Raw genomic sequence first — 14,523 nt, 5'->3', positions numbered from 1 at the left:
GGCAGCAGCCATCTTGTGTAGAACAGATGGCACTGAAAGCTGGCAGGGGAGGGGCTCCTTAGCAGAACTAATCAGACAGTAACAGATAGGGCAGCTGGGAAGACTGACCACAGAGAGGGAAGCTGCAGGGTAGCTACAGAGCTCCATGATGTTTACAGTGGTGTGCCCATTGGTCTGAGATAAGACCTTGCAATGTCTTTTTACTGCAGAAAGTGCACAAACTTTTGTTAAATAAAGAGTTTATCTGATCATTCTACAGTAACAGGAACGAATTAACTCATTGCTGAACTAATTTTGTGACATATTGCATTTTGAACCCTTGCTACAGAGAAGTTTTGTGTGGCATGACCCTTGCAAAAATAAAAATTTATTATCAGGCATGTCATACACAATCTTAAGTGTATGTTCCATATTTTATTAATATACAAAACGAAAGAATTAGAGATTAATATACAGGTATCCAAACATTAATCTAGAGAGTGATCCTGTTGGGGAACCTCTACTTCCATTGAAATTAATGAGTTGTTGGTATTCAATGCCTCACAAGATTGGGTTCTTCAGTTGAATGAAATATTTTATATTTTTACCATGTGTTTTATTTTGTTCAGGGGGAGCCATTACCCTCCTCTTAAGTGATAGCCTAAGGGAATTAAATTGAGGTCCTAGTCCTGTAACTTTCAGTCACATGAGTAAATTTTACTTAAGTAAGTAGTACCATTTGCATCAGTAGAACTACTCATATGAGTAAGAATTATTCCTATGCATAAGATTTGCAAGATCAGGCCCTTAGAATAGTAACTGTCAGCTTGAAAGAAAAATGGAAACAGAATTGTAACAAGGAATAGAAAATAACCTAAGCATAATAAAAAAGAACTGACTGACTTATTAAATAGTATTATTAATTAGTTTAGTTGTTCATGGTATATGAGCAAAAACATTTCAGATATACAGTTTGGTTGTGGATGCTGAGACTCCTCTTTTAACAAAGAAATCTACCTCTCTTACATCTGTTTTTGAACTTGTGTATCTCTCTCTTACAGAAGGTTTATAGCTTGGCTCAATTATTCATTTTGAGTGGGGAGGGGAGGAAACATTACAGGGATTTGAAATAGGTGGTATAACATAGCCATATGCTATTTATGCAGCAGTTTCTGCAATAAATCTAATTTGGTGCTGTCAAAAAAAATTAGACTTATTTGATATAGCAGCACATTAGTAAATGATTGTGGTAGATTTGAAAGTTGTCATTCACTCTGCTTACTTGTAACAGAATCTTGCAAAGCCTTTTTTTTCTTTTTCCCCAAGCAACTCTATGAAAATGTCTCAGTTTTGTCCTGCAGCTGTAGAAACTTCAAATATTTCTACAACTGAAAAGAAGGTCTTGCTTTAAGGTAATTGTGGAAGGGGGTGGAAGAATGAATAACCTCTCTTAGCAACTATGAATATACAGGCAGAAAAATCAATAAAACAGAGGGAGGAAAGATAGATCTTTCCCTTGCCTACAGCTTTTCCTAGTGTAGCTGAAATTCTTTATCTCATTATACAGTATGTAGATAAATTAGCTGCTCTGAGTTATTATAGAAGGTAAAATATTTTACCTGCCATCATAAGACCATATGCTGCTTTATAAAGACTGATATTGAATGATTTGAAATAAATCAGCTGTATCTTCTTCTGGCTGTGTCTTTTAGAAATTGCATTACCAGTTTATTTAATAAGCAGTCAAGATAATACACGATTGTTTAAATACCTTTCTGTTTAATCATGTAAAAATACCTTTAAAGAAGGTATATGTTTTGAGTGTTCAAAGGTTATTAACAAAGTTGTAAGAGAGAACAAATAAAGTCAATATAAGCAAGGGGTGAGTGAGGTTTCCAACATCATGTCAGTTAATTAGGAATAAGAAAGGCTTTATAATACCAATTTTCCTTTTCTCTTCATTTTTAAAAATGTTTTTTTAAAAACCTTGCTGATTGTTATTTAATTTGATTTGTTGTTCTACAATACAAGTTTCTTAAAAGAAAGGTAGTGATCTGTTTTCAGATTCCCATTTTAATTGCTTTGAAAATTTACTTTGTAGTGTTTAAACTGCCACAGGTCAAAAGAATTTTACTAATGATTTCATCTTTTATGCAACAAATCAGGCTGTTGAAGTAGCCAAATTGTTTCTGCACATAGAATGCATTTACAATAGTAGCAGTTAACAATACTTACAATGCTTCTGAGCAAGCCACGTAATTCAGAAATAATACAAAAGAGATCATCCAATAATTACAAGAAAATTCAAAAAAAAATTTCAGGTGTCTTTCTTTTAAAAAAAAATACTTATCATTCAGAACTAACGTATTAATGAAGTTTGTAGATTAATATCAGTAAACATTTACTTTGAACTAATTAAAAATAGATATTTTGTATGACTATTGGGAAGGGATAATATGATTTTTTTCATTTAAAAAACAATCTTTCATATGAATGTATCCAAGTCTGTTAGATTTTATACTAATTTTTAAATTAACTCATTCTGATTTGTGTTAGAGACACAGCATTTGTTTTCTCTAGTACAACCGAAAGACTATATTTTAAGGAAGTTGCTAACGTGTTTCTCTATCAAGATTTGATTTTCTAATGCTAATTTTAACCATTTCGAAAGCTGCACTGTGCTTTTTAAAATACAACCAGTTATTTTCTTTCTGGACAGTAACAATGCTACTTTTTCTCTCCTATGTGAGGATCCAAGCCTTAAATCCTTATTTAATAAGGGCTTCAGCACTGGACCCAAAGGGTCTGCCACTCACTGAAGTCTGTGACAAAACTCTTATTCACTTGAATGGGTGCAGGATTGGGCGCACAGTTTTGTGGGCACAAAACTTACACAGGGGAAAAATTACCTGGAAATTTCTACAGCTTTGGCTATCTCACTGGTCTTATGACATCCCACAGTTAAAGACAGTGTGACTTTTGAGTGCATAGGGAGCAAGTGTGAACCTGCAGAATTCAACCAACATGCTGCTATTGGTTGTCCCTCTAATTCTGGCATTCTGAAATTCTAAGAGCATTTTTGCAGAAGTTAGGAGGAGGAGTTCTGACTTCTTCCCCTGGCTGGCCATGACAATTGTCCTGCAGAGCTTAAATCACAAAGTAGGGGGCAGGGAGGAGTAAAAGAGGCTACGCAATTAGGGGGGGATGTTGCTTTGTGCTCCCCTTGCCCCTCAGGTCCCTTTCTGCAAATTTCCAACATGTTTTGTTCCCCTCCATGTAACATTCTAGAGGAGAAAATAAGGGCCACAGAAATAAGAATGAAAAAGAATCATTAGATTGTAGAGAACAGAGTAGTCCTCCACCAGAGGATGTATCTGATATTAAAATACTATTTGGCTAACTATGTTTAGTATTTGTTTGTCAAAATACTGTATAAGACTTTAATTTTTAAATTTTAAGAGCCAAATTCAGACTTAATGTAAACAGGTGTAACTCCATATCCACTAATGAAGTTTTATTTTCTTACACAGCTCCTGAAATTATCCCTGGAAGTTTAACACTTGATTTCTTTTTCTGTAGGATGCTGAATAAAATGTTTGATTCATTATAATTACAGGTGTTAAAATGCTTTTTTAAACTTTTTTTGGCACAGTTTTTCCTTTTGTTGAATGAATTTTCTGTTTCTTAAAGGACACCTGAATTACATGTTGTGAAAGTGAAGGCTATTTCTTATTCCAGAAGAATGAGAGACTATCTAAGAGGCTAGTTAATAATTCAGTAGTATGTGGTTACCAGAATCTATTTATGAAAAGAGGGATGAGTGCATTAATAGCTACACATAATGGATCCTTTTGACAATATGATGTTTATCTCAGTCCTCACCAAATTTTTTTTACAATTTATCTAATTTTATGTACAGACGGTATTTTAATAGAGAGATGGATATGCATCTTAAACAAGGACAGACAGTGGGAAAATTGTTTTCAGGCTTTAGTTTAATAAACAATTTTATTTTAAAGTTATATTTTTAACATCTCTATATGAGCATAAAAACAATTATTTCAAAGAAACAATGGTGCTATCTGTTTAAAAGTAATATAACAATTGATGTGGGCCATTTTTGGATACTTAAAATAATTTGATTGTAAACTTACTTGTCCTGCCGTTCCCTTCTCCCTTACTCAGTTTTAGTAAATATTTTTACCTCACATTTTATGCTCTACAGCACAAATTTTCTTTTAAGATGGAATTTAGTATTTTGGTTTAATTGTAAATATTTTACTTATTAAGCCTTCACTATTTTGTCTTTTGCATAACTAGATAATATTTAAAGCATTGTACCAATTTTTGTGTTAATAAAAGGGGGGGGGGGGGACATGTATGAAGACTGTTAGACTGAATATGATTGTTAAAATACCATCTTATTTTACCTCCACATTATGGTCTTTTTATACCCAAAAGTAATTTTCACAAATACATTACTATACAGAACTTCATATTCTGCTGGTTAGCAGAAGTAGATTTAAATCCACACCGACAGTTCATTTGACAATGACCTTGAGGGGCTTTGCTTCTTGAAGAAGAAAGCAGAAGCTTGCAGTAAACAAAGTTCACTTCTGACAGATGGATTGAATGACAGAAAGGTTGCGAGTGCCAGAATAGCCCTGGCAGAGGAGGAAATGTTCAGTGGAATCCAACAGGAGAGGAGGTGTGAACAGGTGCAGGGTTGCTGACGGAAGGGGAACCAGATGGAAGGAGCCAGAGCCAGTTTATTTAAAGGAAAAGGCAGAAAACACTGAAAGGCTGTGCGATCAGTGGCTAAAAGTGTGCATGGAAGAAGGTAAAAATTCACAAAGCAAAACTGCACAGTGGGATATCTAGCACTTAGCATAATGGTACTAATTTGTGAGTTTAGTTTGAAAGTTGCTATTGAAATACATAATACCTTGCTCTTGACAGCTTGAAGTATTGATATTTGAAATCTAATTTTTAAAAAATGTTTGACATAGATGTTGCCTGTCCATTATTTGTAATACTTGATGCACACACAAGTTATGATTTATAGGGTAATGTTAAGGTTGTGCCACAAACTAACCAAAGCAAGAAAATATAGAATGATGGGACTAGATTTCCATTCTTAATTCACCACACTGTGAATTAAGACACACACTGTGTCTGGGTCTTGGAACACACAGTAGGTAATTCATCTACTGTTGGGAGACTTCTGCAATACCTAAGCACAGTAGTAGTGCTCAGGTACAGTGAAAGTTTTGTCTTTGCATTTCTCTGCTTTTATTGGTTTTAGTCACATCCTTAGTGTCAGCTTGCAATTGTATTTGGTAACTTATTTCAGGACAAGAGAGAGATTTTTACTTATCCCTGCCCAGAAAAATTAAATATTCTCCTCCTCTAAGCACCTTGCAGGATATCACGTCTTTGAACAGTTACTGGCATTTTAACCCCAGCCAGAAGTTATTCACGTAAGCTCTGTCCCAAAGTAACATCGGTTAGAAGTCCAAGAAACACTAGCACCAACCTCTCAAACCATCACATATCAAGAAAAAGCCTCACAAAACTTGTTTTAATGTAGATGGATATAGCTATGTATATAGTACTGGAGTACAAATAGTAAATGGCTTCTATAGTAATCAAACACTTTAGCATTTAATCATTTGTAAAAGACTGACTTGCTTGCTCATAATTGTCTTACAATAGAATGTGTTTTTGTGCACATCTGTATTTAAAAAATAAAGAAAAGTGACGGAAGGGGGAAAAATCCTTACAGAATGAAAGCATGCTACAATAATTGGGGCTATATTTTAATTCTTCACACAACCCACATATTCCAAACTGCCTATGGGTTAGTTCCCATACCACTTTACGCCATTCCTAGTACTCTGTTGCCACCTGCCCTCATGGTCTATTACTGTACCATTTTACAGTGTTTATTATTGTATGTTTATATGAATGATGCAGTCTAAAATTAAATTGTATTGCAAGGCATGCTACCAACTACACTTTTATCGGAATTTAGACCTATATAAATGTATTTGATGTTCTAATGTAAATACTGATTATTAATCTGAAAATATTTGTTATAAACCACTGAAAAAGAGAGCAATTAATTGAATTCTAATATTTAAATAATTGTGCATTGATATATATCCAAATAAAAAGTAGAAGTTATGTTCCATGTATGGTAGCCAATTTTCAGTATTAAAATTTTGGGGAGGAAATGCCAAAAGAGCTAGATCATATTACGGATTCATTGTTTATAGATACATTTTTATGTTGAATTGGGGGTTTTGTTTCAATTTTTATTTTATAAGTGAATCTAGTGTTCAAAAAAACTGTATTGATGGAAATCTATAGATAGAACTAGTACTGCCCAAGTAACATGTTAAGGCTTCCTTGCATTGCCCATTCAATATGCCTAAAACTTGACCTTTAAGGAGCTCCCATATGGATGAAAAGGTGATTCAGATTCTATGCCCATACAGTACATCAATTCTCTGAGAACATCACCAAGATTTCCATTTGATAAAAACCGTTAAGTTGCTGTTCTGATGTGTACAACTATCTACTAGGACAGTGGTTTTCAACCTTTTTTCATTTGTGGACCCCTAAAAAATTTGAAATTCCGGAACTGACCCTTTGAAAATCTTAAACATAGTCTGTAGACCCATAGGTTGAAAGCCACTGTACTAAGACATATAGCGAGACCTCAAACTCATTTCATACCACAGCTGTCATATTGTAATATCTGCTTTCCATCAGTGACTCCGGCTGGATTTAAAAAGGTGTGACCTGGACATTATAGGCTTGTGTTGCATGTTACCAAGCCTTCAAATTGTCTAATTCCCCATTAAATGAATTAAATTTGGATACATACAAAAATATTTTAAAGCCATAAGCTTAGTTTTAATTTTGTTATACTGTTAGCCGAAATTATTCTTTTTCATTATTTATTTACTATTTATTTAGTTGCATAAATATAAGAGTTTGTGAAATAAATTTTGGCAGTGAGCTGTGAAATTACATATGAACTTTCAGCTTTGGATGAATTACACAGGGCAAGTTGAAACTCCCCAAAAATATAGGATATTATCATAAAATTGCTTGACACTAGCTGAACTCTAGTGGAGTAAGTACAAAATACGGTCAGACCCTTCATTAGTGATGGTCGTATTGTTTGCTTTAACACGAGAGGCATTGTAGGATAATTTGTCAGGTAGCTTGAGGGTAATCAGTTGTCTAAATTTGGAAATTTGTCAAAGTTTAACTCTGATTGCTCTGAATAAGGTATTATTAGCTTTGTGATGTTTCTGAGAAGTACTGGCATCTTGGGAGAGAGACACTTCAATGCTAGTAGTTAAGAGGTTTTGTTCTGTTTTTTGTCCCATTTCAAAGGCAATTTTTACAGTGTATTTGAACATTTTAAATGGGCCCAAAACACATTTAAAGTACAGGAGCAACTGGAATACCTTATTTAGGTCCTGAATGTAATCCCACACCAGTTTTAGACTAGTGTAATTTCATTGATTTCAGTGGTGGTATTCCTGATTCTCATTGGTATGAGATCAGAATCAGGTCAGGTATTTATTATTATATAAAGCTACATCTGCTAAAACACCTGGTTTGTTGTACATCAATAAAAAGAATAATTTATAAAATAACAAAATAGCCTCTAAGCATAAGTGCTCTGTAATCGAACCTTCTGCATATTAACAATGACACAATAACCTAAACACACCTAATAAATTAATCCATAAATTCACAGATCAATTAAAAATTTGACCAAGTAAGTAAATGTTAAATTGTGTCTTGAAGCTCATCAAGCACAGTCTGCTGCTTCTGGTCAGTTTCAAAAGCTTGTGCCTTCTGTTGAGAACACCTTGCAACCAACTGCACAGAGTCCATGGCCAGTTTGTTCCAGAAACTGAAATAGCAAACAGCCCAGGATGTAACTGCCATGAAGGGCAATCTTTCAGATCCCCATGATGTTTAAAAAAGTAATGATCTGGTAATAATGGCTTTTATGAATTGGTAATTTTATACAGTTCTAACACACACACACACACACACACACACACATTTCTCTCCCCTTCCCCCACCCCCGCCCCTTAGAGTTCAATTAATTATAAAATAACTATTATCTATTTTTCTGCTAAACTTCTCCTACTTTGAATAAGTTTCAGTGGTGAGACCACTATACTCAGTATTTACCTAGTTACCACACAGTGGTATCTTAAGATCCTGCAGGTATTTTCTATTCTAAATAGAGAAATACTGTGGGATCTAAGATAGCTCTGTGTGGAAACTGTGAATAGATGTGGTCATCATTAAAAAGAACTGTATGGCATTAAGCAGAATGGAATGGGATGACAGACTTGAAAGTGAATGTAGGGTTTTTAGATTAACAGAGGGAACAAATTAAGTCCATGCCAAGGGTGAATGACTTTCTGGTTCATGGTAACTTCCTTTTAATTTTTGAAAATCTAACTCCCAATGCTTTAGCATCAGAATAAATTGTGAAGAAGCTGCATGCTTGCCCTTCTAGTTGCAAAATAACTGTAATATGAAAATGAATTAGTGAAGGATGGAGGGGAGAAATTTGTGGGAAATTCTGTCCAAAAACTTCTATTTTCGGTTCTTTTACCACCCTCATCACTGTAGTAATTGAGTGCCTTCTGGTAGTCGATTAAGTTTATGTGATTAACATCTCTCTCATTTTCTCCCCAAGGAGAGAATAGTGTGTTCAGTGAAGGGTTTTGTTTTGGTAGGCGTCTGTGTTTTAAGGATTTTTAGTTTATTTTTTTAATGTATGTCCTGCTATGTGTTTGTTAGAAAAGGCAAGATCAAAGAAGCAGGCTTTGTCTTTAGAGCGGAAGATACTGAAGTTTGTCCCATATTTAATGATTCTGTATGTGGAATAATACGTGTTTGAGACAAACAAGACCTGTGAGCTTATAGTTTCCATCCAGTATGGGATTGTTTCTTAATATTTAATTTCTAGTGCTTTGAAATGATTTGATACTGCAGTTAGTCTCATGCAGAATTCTCACTGAGTGCAGTGGGAATTCTGTGTGCAGAGTGACTGCAGTAATATGCAGTTTGACCAGCAAATACAAACTTTTTCAAATATCGATTGCAATCTCCTAATCACAATTTGTTACCCATGTCGTTGGGCTATATTCATACCATTATCTGGCACTAGAACAGAAATCCCCAAACTGTGGTATGTGGAGCACATGCTGATGGTTCACGGAAAACTAGCTGGTTGTATTCTGTTCTTCCTCCCTATTTCCAGTTGCTAAATTGAAGTAAGACACTAAAATGCATTAAATACCTTCTGAATATATTTCTTCTGTGTAACCAAATGTGATAATTGCCACAAAGTTGTCTATATGACTGAATGGGAAGAAAAGTGGTCTGTGGTACTTTGACTGAGAAGACAAGAGGTCCATGAGACAATCTGTGTTAAAATGTGATCCACATTGTGAAAACTTTTGAGAATCCCTCCTGTAAAATGTTTTCTGGCTTCTCACCCTCCATTTGGTACATGTTTTGGTGACTGAGAGAATTGAAAAGCTCATCCTGCAAGTCTTTACTTATATGAGTAGTCTAGTTGAAATCAATTAAAATATATACTTTTGTTTGGAACAAAATCTGATTTAAAAACAAAACTAGTGTTCCCGGTATTTTTATGGTAAATGCATAGAGGTCATACAAGATCTGACTTTGCCTCAAAGCTCCTTAAATTTCAGCCCTCATCTGGTGATGGTCCAATTCCCAAGAAATGCATAAACAGAAAATGTCTGATTTGAAAAAAGCTGGTGGTTGTCATTGAAATATATCCTTATTTTACCCATCAGAGGACTTTCTAATTTTGATCCCTTATTACATTTCAGTGGCTTTAGTTCTGATTTCAGTGTCAGTACATGGATAAGTGTAGTAGAGTTTCTCAATTATTTTAAGGTTTGTCCATCAAGATTAAAATAAACAAACACAATGAGATTTCATCTTTACTAGCATTAGGCTCAGCCTTTTTTTTTTCCCTATTGTGTGTGGCAAGGAAGAGATGTCTTTTGATTTGCAGTTTTTTTCCTTAAGACTCTTTGCTCTTAATGTTATTTTGTTTACTGAGGAGAAGACAGTTAAGAAACAACTTTTCAATTCAAGTCCTCACGAAGATTATGCTATGGAAGTGTTGCAAAGTACAATGGAAAAGATTGCTCTGTGTACTGGCAGCTGCTTGTAGAAATATTTGGTGTGATTTTCAAAAGTGTCTTAGACACTTAAGAGCTCAAGTATTATTGAAAATCAATGGAAATTAGGTTCCCTAAATACCTAAGTCACTTTAGAAAATGGGACATGGCAGCCTAAGTAACTTCAGCGTTTGGAAAATTTTCCCCATTGTGCATGAGGAAGAGGCACAATCCTTCCAGGGGACTACAGTCCTGATTGCCCTTACTCCTTTTGGGAGTTCATTGTTCAATCTCTCAGCATGCTTGGCCATCTCTGTTGGCCATTTTGTAGAGACAGGTATGTGCACCCCTCTTGACCAGTTTTGTGCTACTGTCAGTGTTGGACTTCCCTGGTCTTTGCTAGGAGCATGAGAAGTCTGTGCCTGGCCCCCCTGGAGTGCCCAGGGATAGGCACAATCTAGGCTAAATGTGTTTTTAAAAAAGGTTTCTGCTTTGAAAACAAGGATTATGAATGATATGAAGAAACACATTTTATTCTGTAACGTTTCCTTGACAAAACATTTTATTCAAACTTTTTCTTTTTTTTTTTTTTTTTCCCCGCCTCCCCCCAGCACTCAACGTGTATTCTTTGTATCACCTCAGGCCCTGTCCTACTTCAGGCAAAGCTCCCGTTGAATTCAAGGGGAATTTTGCCTGAGGTCAGACTGCAACGCCAGGTTCGGGAATTAGAGTATTGTATAACCCACCTACCATTTATATTGCTTTGGCATAAATGTAAGCAAGAAGATGTAACATAGGGCGTGTCATGCTGAGATATTTTAATATCTCGGTTGGGTTATTAAGTACAAAGCCAAAGGTTAAGTGCAGCAGCTGAGGTGTGGCACTATCCTTACGTGACCCATACCCAGAATTGTCATCTTATTGCTCACAGAATGTTAAAAGGATTTATTAAACTGTAACTTTCAAGGTATTCTTAAGCCAATAAAAGTAGTTACAGCAAGATCATATAATTTTTTTGGTAAACCTAGAATCAGCCCGTAAACCTGAGCGCACTCAAATTTTGGGTTAGATTAGATCTAGATCCAAACTATTCAGTGGTTCATAGCAGAACCAAACCCCTCTGCAGCTCAGGCCCTTATCTAATATATGCATATCTTTTCCTTTCTTGTTATCCATGCTGTCTTTGCTTGGTCTGTGTCAAATAAAATGTTTAAATGGCGTGTGGTAACTTGACATTTATATATATATTCAGTCAAGTAAATTGATAGTAAACTTATACCTTCAGTCTCAGTATTGTGATAGGCAGTCAGTCACTTGCATACAGCCTTACTGTATAAGTCCCTAATGTGTAGAGCCATAGGGTACTGATCCTGTGTGATGTTAACTTTCTCCAGTGAGGTACTGGATGCCCTCATCTAGAACCCTGTGAAATTCTTTTTATTTTATGGGAATTTCATTCATTACATCTTATTCTGGGAGGATGTAAGATGGATTGAATCCTGTCCCTAGGGAGATAGTCCTACCCTCTGTGCGTGCGTGTGCCTGTGTGTGCGTGCGTGAAAACCTTGGGAGGTGAGAGGTCCTATCTCTGGGGTGTGCGTGGGAGGCCTGGCGGGGTGGAAGCAATCAGATCCTGACCCCAGGGTAGTCTGGGGGCGGGTCCTGCCCACAGGCTCTGTGTTAGAGAGTGTGAGAGAGAGTGTGTCCCAGTGGAGGGGTTGGGTCGTGACCCTCCAAAGGAGGGGTTGCCAAGTGATCCTGCCATGCGCCCACCCCACAGCAGCGGCTCCTGTGTCAAGCAGCTGGACCCATCCTCCAGAGTGCCAGGTCTCAATGCCACTTACACAAATTTGCCCCTCCCCCCTCCTGAGGCAAATGTGAGAGGAAGTGGAACTGTGACCCTGTGCATCAGATCGCAGGATCCAGGCCTAACCCCACAGAACAGCAGCTGCTGCTGCAGGGTAATTTTTTTGTTCTATTTAGTTATACAAGTTACTTTTTTGTTTTATTTCATGTTATTTCGCATTTACGAAACCCACAAGACTCTACCCTCATCTCCTATTGACTTAAATTAATGAATGAAGCTTTTCTCCTGTTCAGATGCATGATGCTTTTAAAATAGCTGTAATCTGAGCACTCTGGAAACTGTTGCCATTGTCTCCACTCCCATTGATTTCACTGGGAGTTTAGTTTATCAGGATCAGGCCCCTAAACTTTATCACTAGATTAAATATATAACGTTTACAAGAGAGAAAAGAAACTGCACAAGGCCAGTTGGATCTTAAGAAAGGCTTCCTTATAGTAGAAGACTCATTTAATATTATAAAGTAATACAAGAATACATGGATTATGAATTATTTTTCGTTCATAAAATAGGTCATGCTTTCATCCATTTTCTACTAGCCACTGGGGTGTGTTTGTCATTGTACGAGAGAGGTCGGCATTCTCAACTTCAAATGTGTGTCTGGGGAGGGGAGGGCATCTGTGGGAAATGTTTTATGTGAAAAGCTAGACCAGCTTTTTTAAGTTCAGTTGAACAAACCATTCTGACTCTAGAGTAGTATGTTGTTTTGTATTTCTCTGTTTTCTGTTTGTTTTTATAGGTTGGAGAAAGAAAGTATTCAGCACAGTTTTAGCAATGAAGCAAAGGCGCGAGCCCTTCAGGCGGAGCAAAGAGAGCAGGAGCTGACACAGAAGATGCAGCAAATGGAGGCCCAGCATGATAAAACTGGTAGGTGGTAGGGAAAGATTAGAGCCTGGGCATTCACTCACAAGCCAGGCCCACGCCTTACTGTGAAATGACATCAGGAACACCTGTAACCTTTGGCTGGCCGAAGGGAGCAGATGCTAACTACACCGGAGATTCTGAATTACATATTAGTTAGCGTTTAAAAGAGAAAATGGAAAGTATTGCCCACTGTCTGTTGATTTCAGAGTGCTGCTCTCACATCTGTTGCACCATCTGGATTATGAGTTTATTTACCTGTGTTCAAGAAACGTAAAGCTGAGAGAGACCACAACAAAGTAGAAAAACAAAGGGCTTGTTTTTGGCTGGATTTTCAGGCACACATGTTATATAAAGAAAATAGCATCAGAAGCTCTGCGGGAAATGCTCTGAGCTTACAGTTAAAGTCTCCTGAATAGCATTGAACAGTTCCCACAGTACACACATTATAGCTACTCTAAAAGCTTAATGAGTTTGCTTCAGCATCCAAACTGGAGAAAAGCTTTAGCCATTAATCGGTTCTTAATTCACTGTCGCAGCTGGATGTAATTCACTGGCTGCAAATTGATATGTTCCTTTATTTAATCTTTGCAGTCTCAAACATTTTTAGCATTCGTATGTTTTTTTCCCCCAGTTTAGAACAAGGATGTTTAATCCTTTGCATTCTTCAGATTCTCACAACTGCAGTTTAAATTTACTAATAAAAGGCACTGACCATAGCTGGCAGCTTGGCTGGAAGCTGACATCTTTCATCAGACGGGCTCAGCTGACCTATAACTTTTTACCTTTAATCTGAAAAGGACTTTCAGAATATGCACTTTTATTTGTTCACAGTCAAAACATTTTGCCTATACTTTTCCCATTGTAATGCTCCATGTTTATCAATGGCATTAGGCAAAATAAGGGTGTGTTAACTCCACATTTAATACTTAACCAATTACATTAATAACAAAGACCCAGATTGTAGCTCTTAGAGCCGTTGGAATGCTAGAATGGGGGAATGTGTAACATCTATGCAACGGTGGAGGGAGGTGCTATAACTTTGCAGAACATGCCTACCATGGTTCCGGGGAAAACACATTCTACCCCTGTAAAGCTTCTAGAAAAGAGGTAGCTGTCATTCCTTCCCAACCAGTGCTAGCTGGTGCAATAGGTGGTGAGCCCACATCCACCCGCCGTCCTATGCAGACACGCTTCCCGCAGCGTTGTCATCAGTACTAGTGGGCTTGCTTTGTGTTAAGGGAATACAAGCAGCTGCATTACGACTGCCTTCTACAGTGAGGTGCTAAAGGGAAAGGAGCTCTGTGTCTTCTTTTCCCCACTCTGTCCAGCACATCTGCATATAGGCAGCTGTAATTTGGTAAAAATTAAGGAAAATTAATTTATTTGCCCCCCCTCCCCCCTCCCAGGTCCATAAGATATTGCTTAATTTTAGTGTATTGGGACAAGATTGGGATTGAATGTGTCAGTAAGAATAGAAAAAATGATCATTTTGTATATAAAGATCTCCGGTATTATGACCTTTGTTTTGTTTGTTTGGGGATGTTATGTTATATACTATTACTGTAAATTGGGAACAGATGAAAGGACTGAAATATTCTAGTCATAATT

General features: G+C 36.7%; 1 protein-coding gene across 5 annotated transcripts in view; it reads left to right on the top strand.

The window, feature by feature from the left end:
- Nucleotides 1-14,523, top strand: part of SDCCAG8 (SHH signaling and ciliogenesis regulator SDCCAG8) — a 159,617-nt gene that overhangs the window by 80,844 nt on the left and 64,250 nt on the right. For 4 of the 5 annotated variants that reach the window (XR_010921246.1, XM_067555257.1, XM_067555255.1 and 1 more), the window contains exon 14: nucleotides 12,791-12,918. The exons of the other annotated variant lie outside the window; for it this stretch is intronic. Coding sequence is in view for 3 of the 4 variants with exons in the window: in XM_067555257.1 (XP_067411358.1) it covers nucleotides 12,791-12,918 (128 nt within the window). In the remaining variant the exon portion in view is untranslated. The remainder of the gene's footprint in view (nucleotides 1-12,790; nucleotides 12,919-14,523) is intronic. 5 annotated transcript variants of the gene reach the window in all.

The sequence above is a fragment of the Emydura macquarii genome, unplaced genomic scaffold (assembly GCF_026122565.2).
Source record: "Emydura macquarii macquarii isolate MOO-44397 ecotype Brisbane River unplaced genomic scaffold, CSIRO-AGI_Emac_v2 contig_1597, whole genome shotgun sequence".
NCBI classification, from domain to species: Eukaryota; Metazoa; Chordata; order Testudines; family Chelidae; genus Emydura; species Emydura macquarii.
Note: the sequence above shows the minus strand (reverse complement) of the source record. Positions and strands in the feature narration are given on the sequence as shown.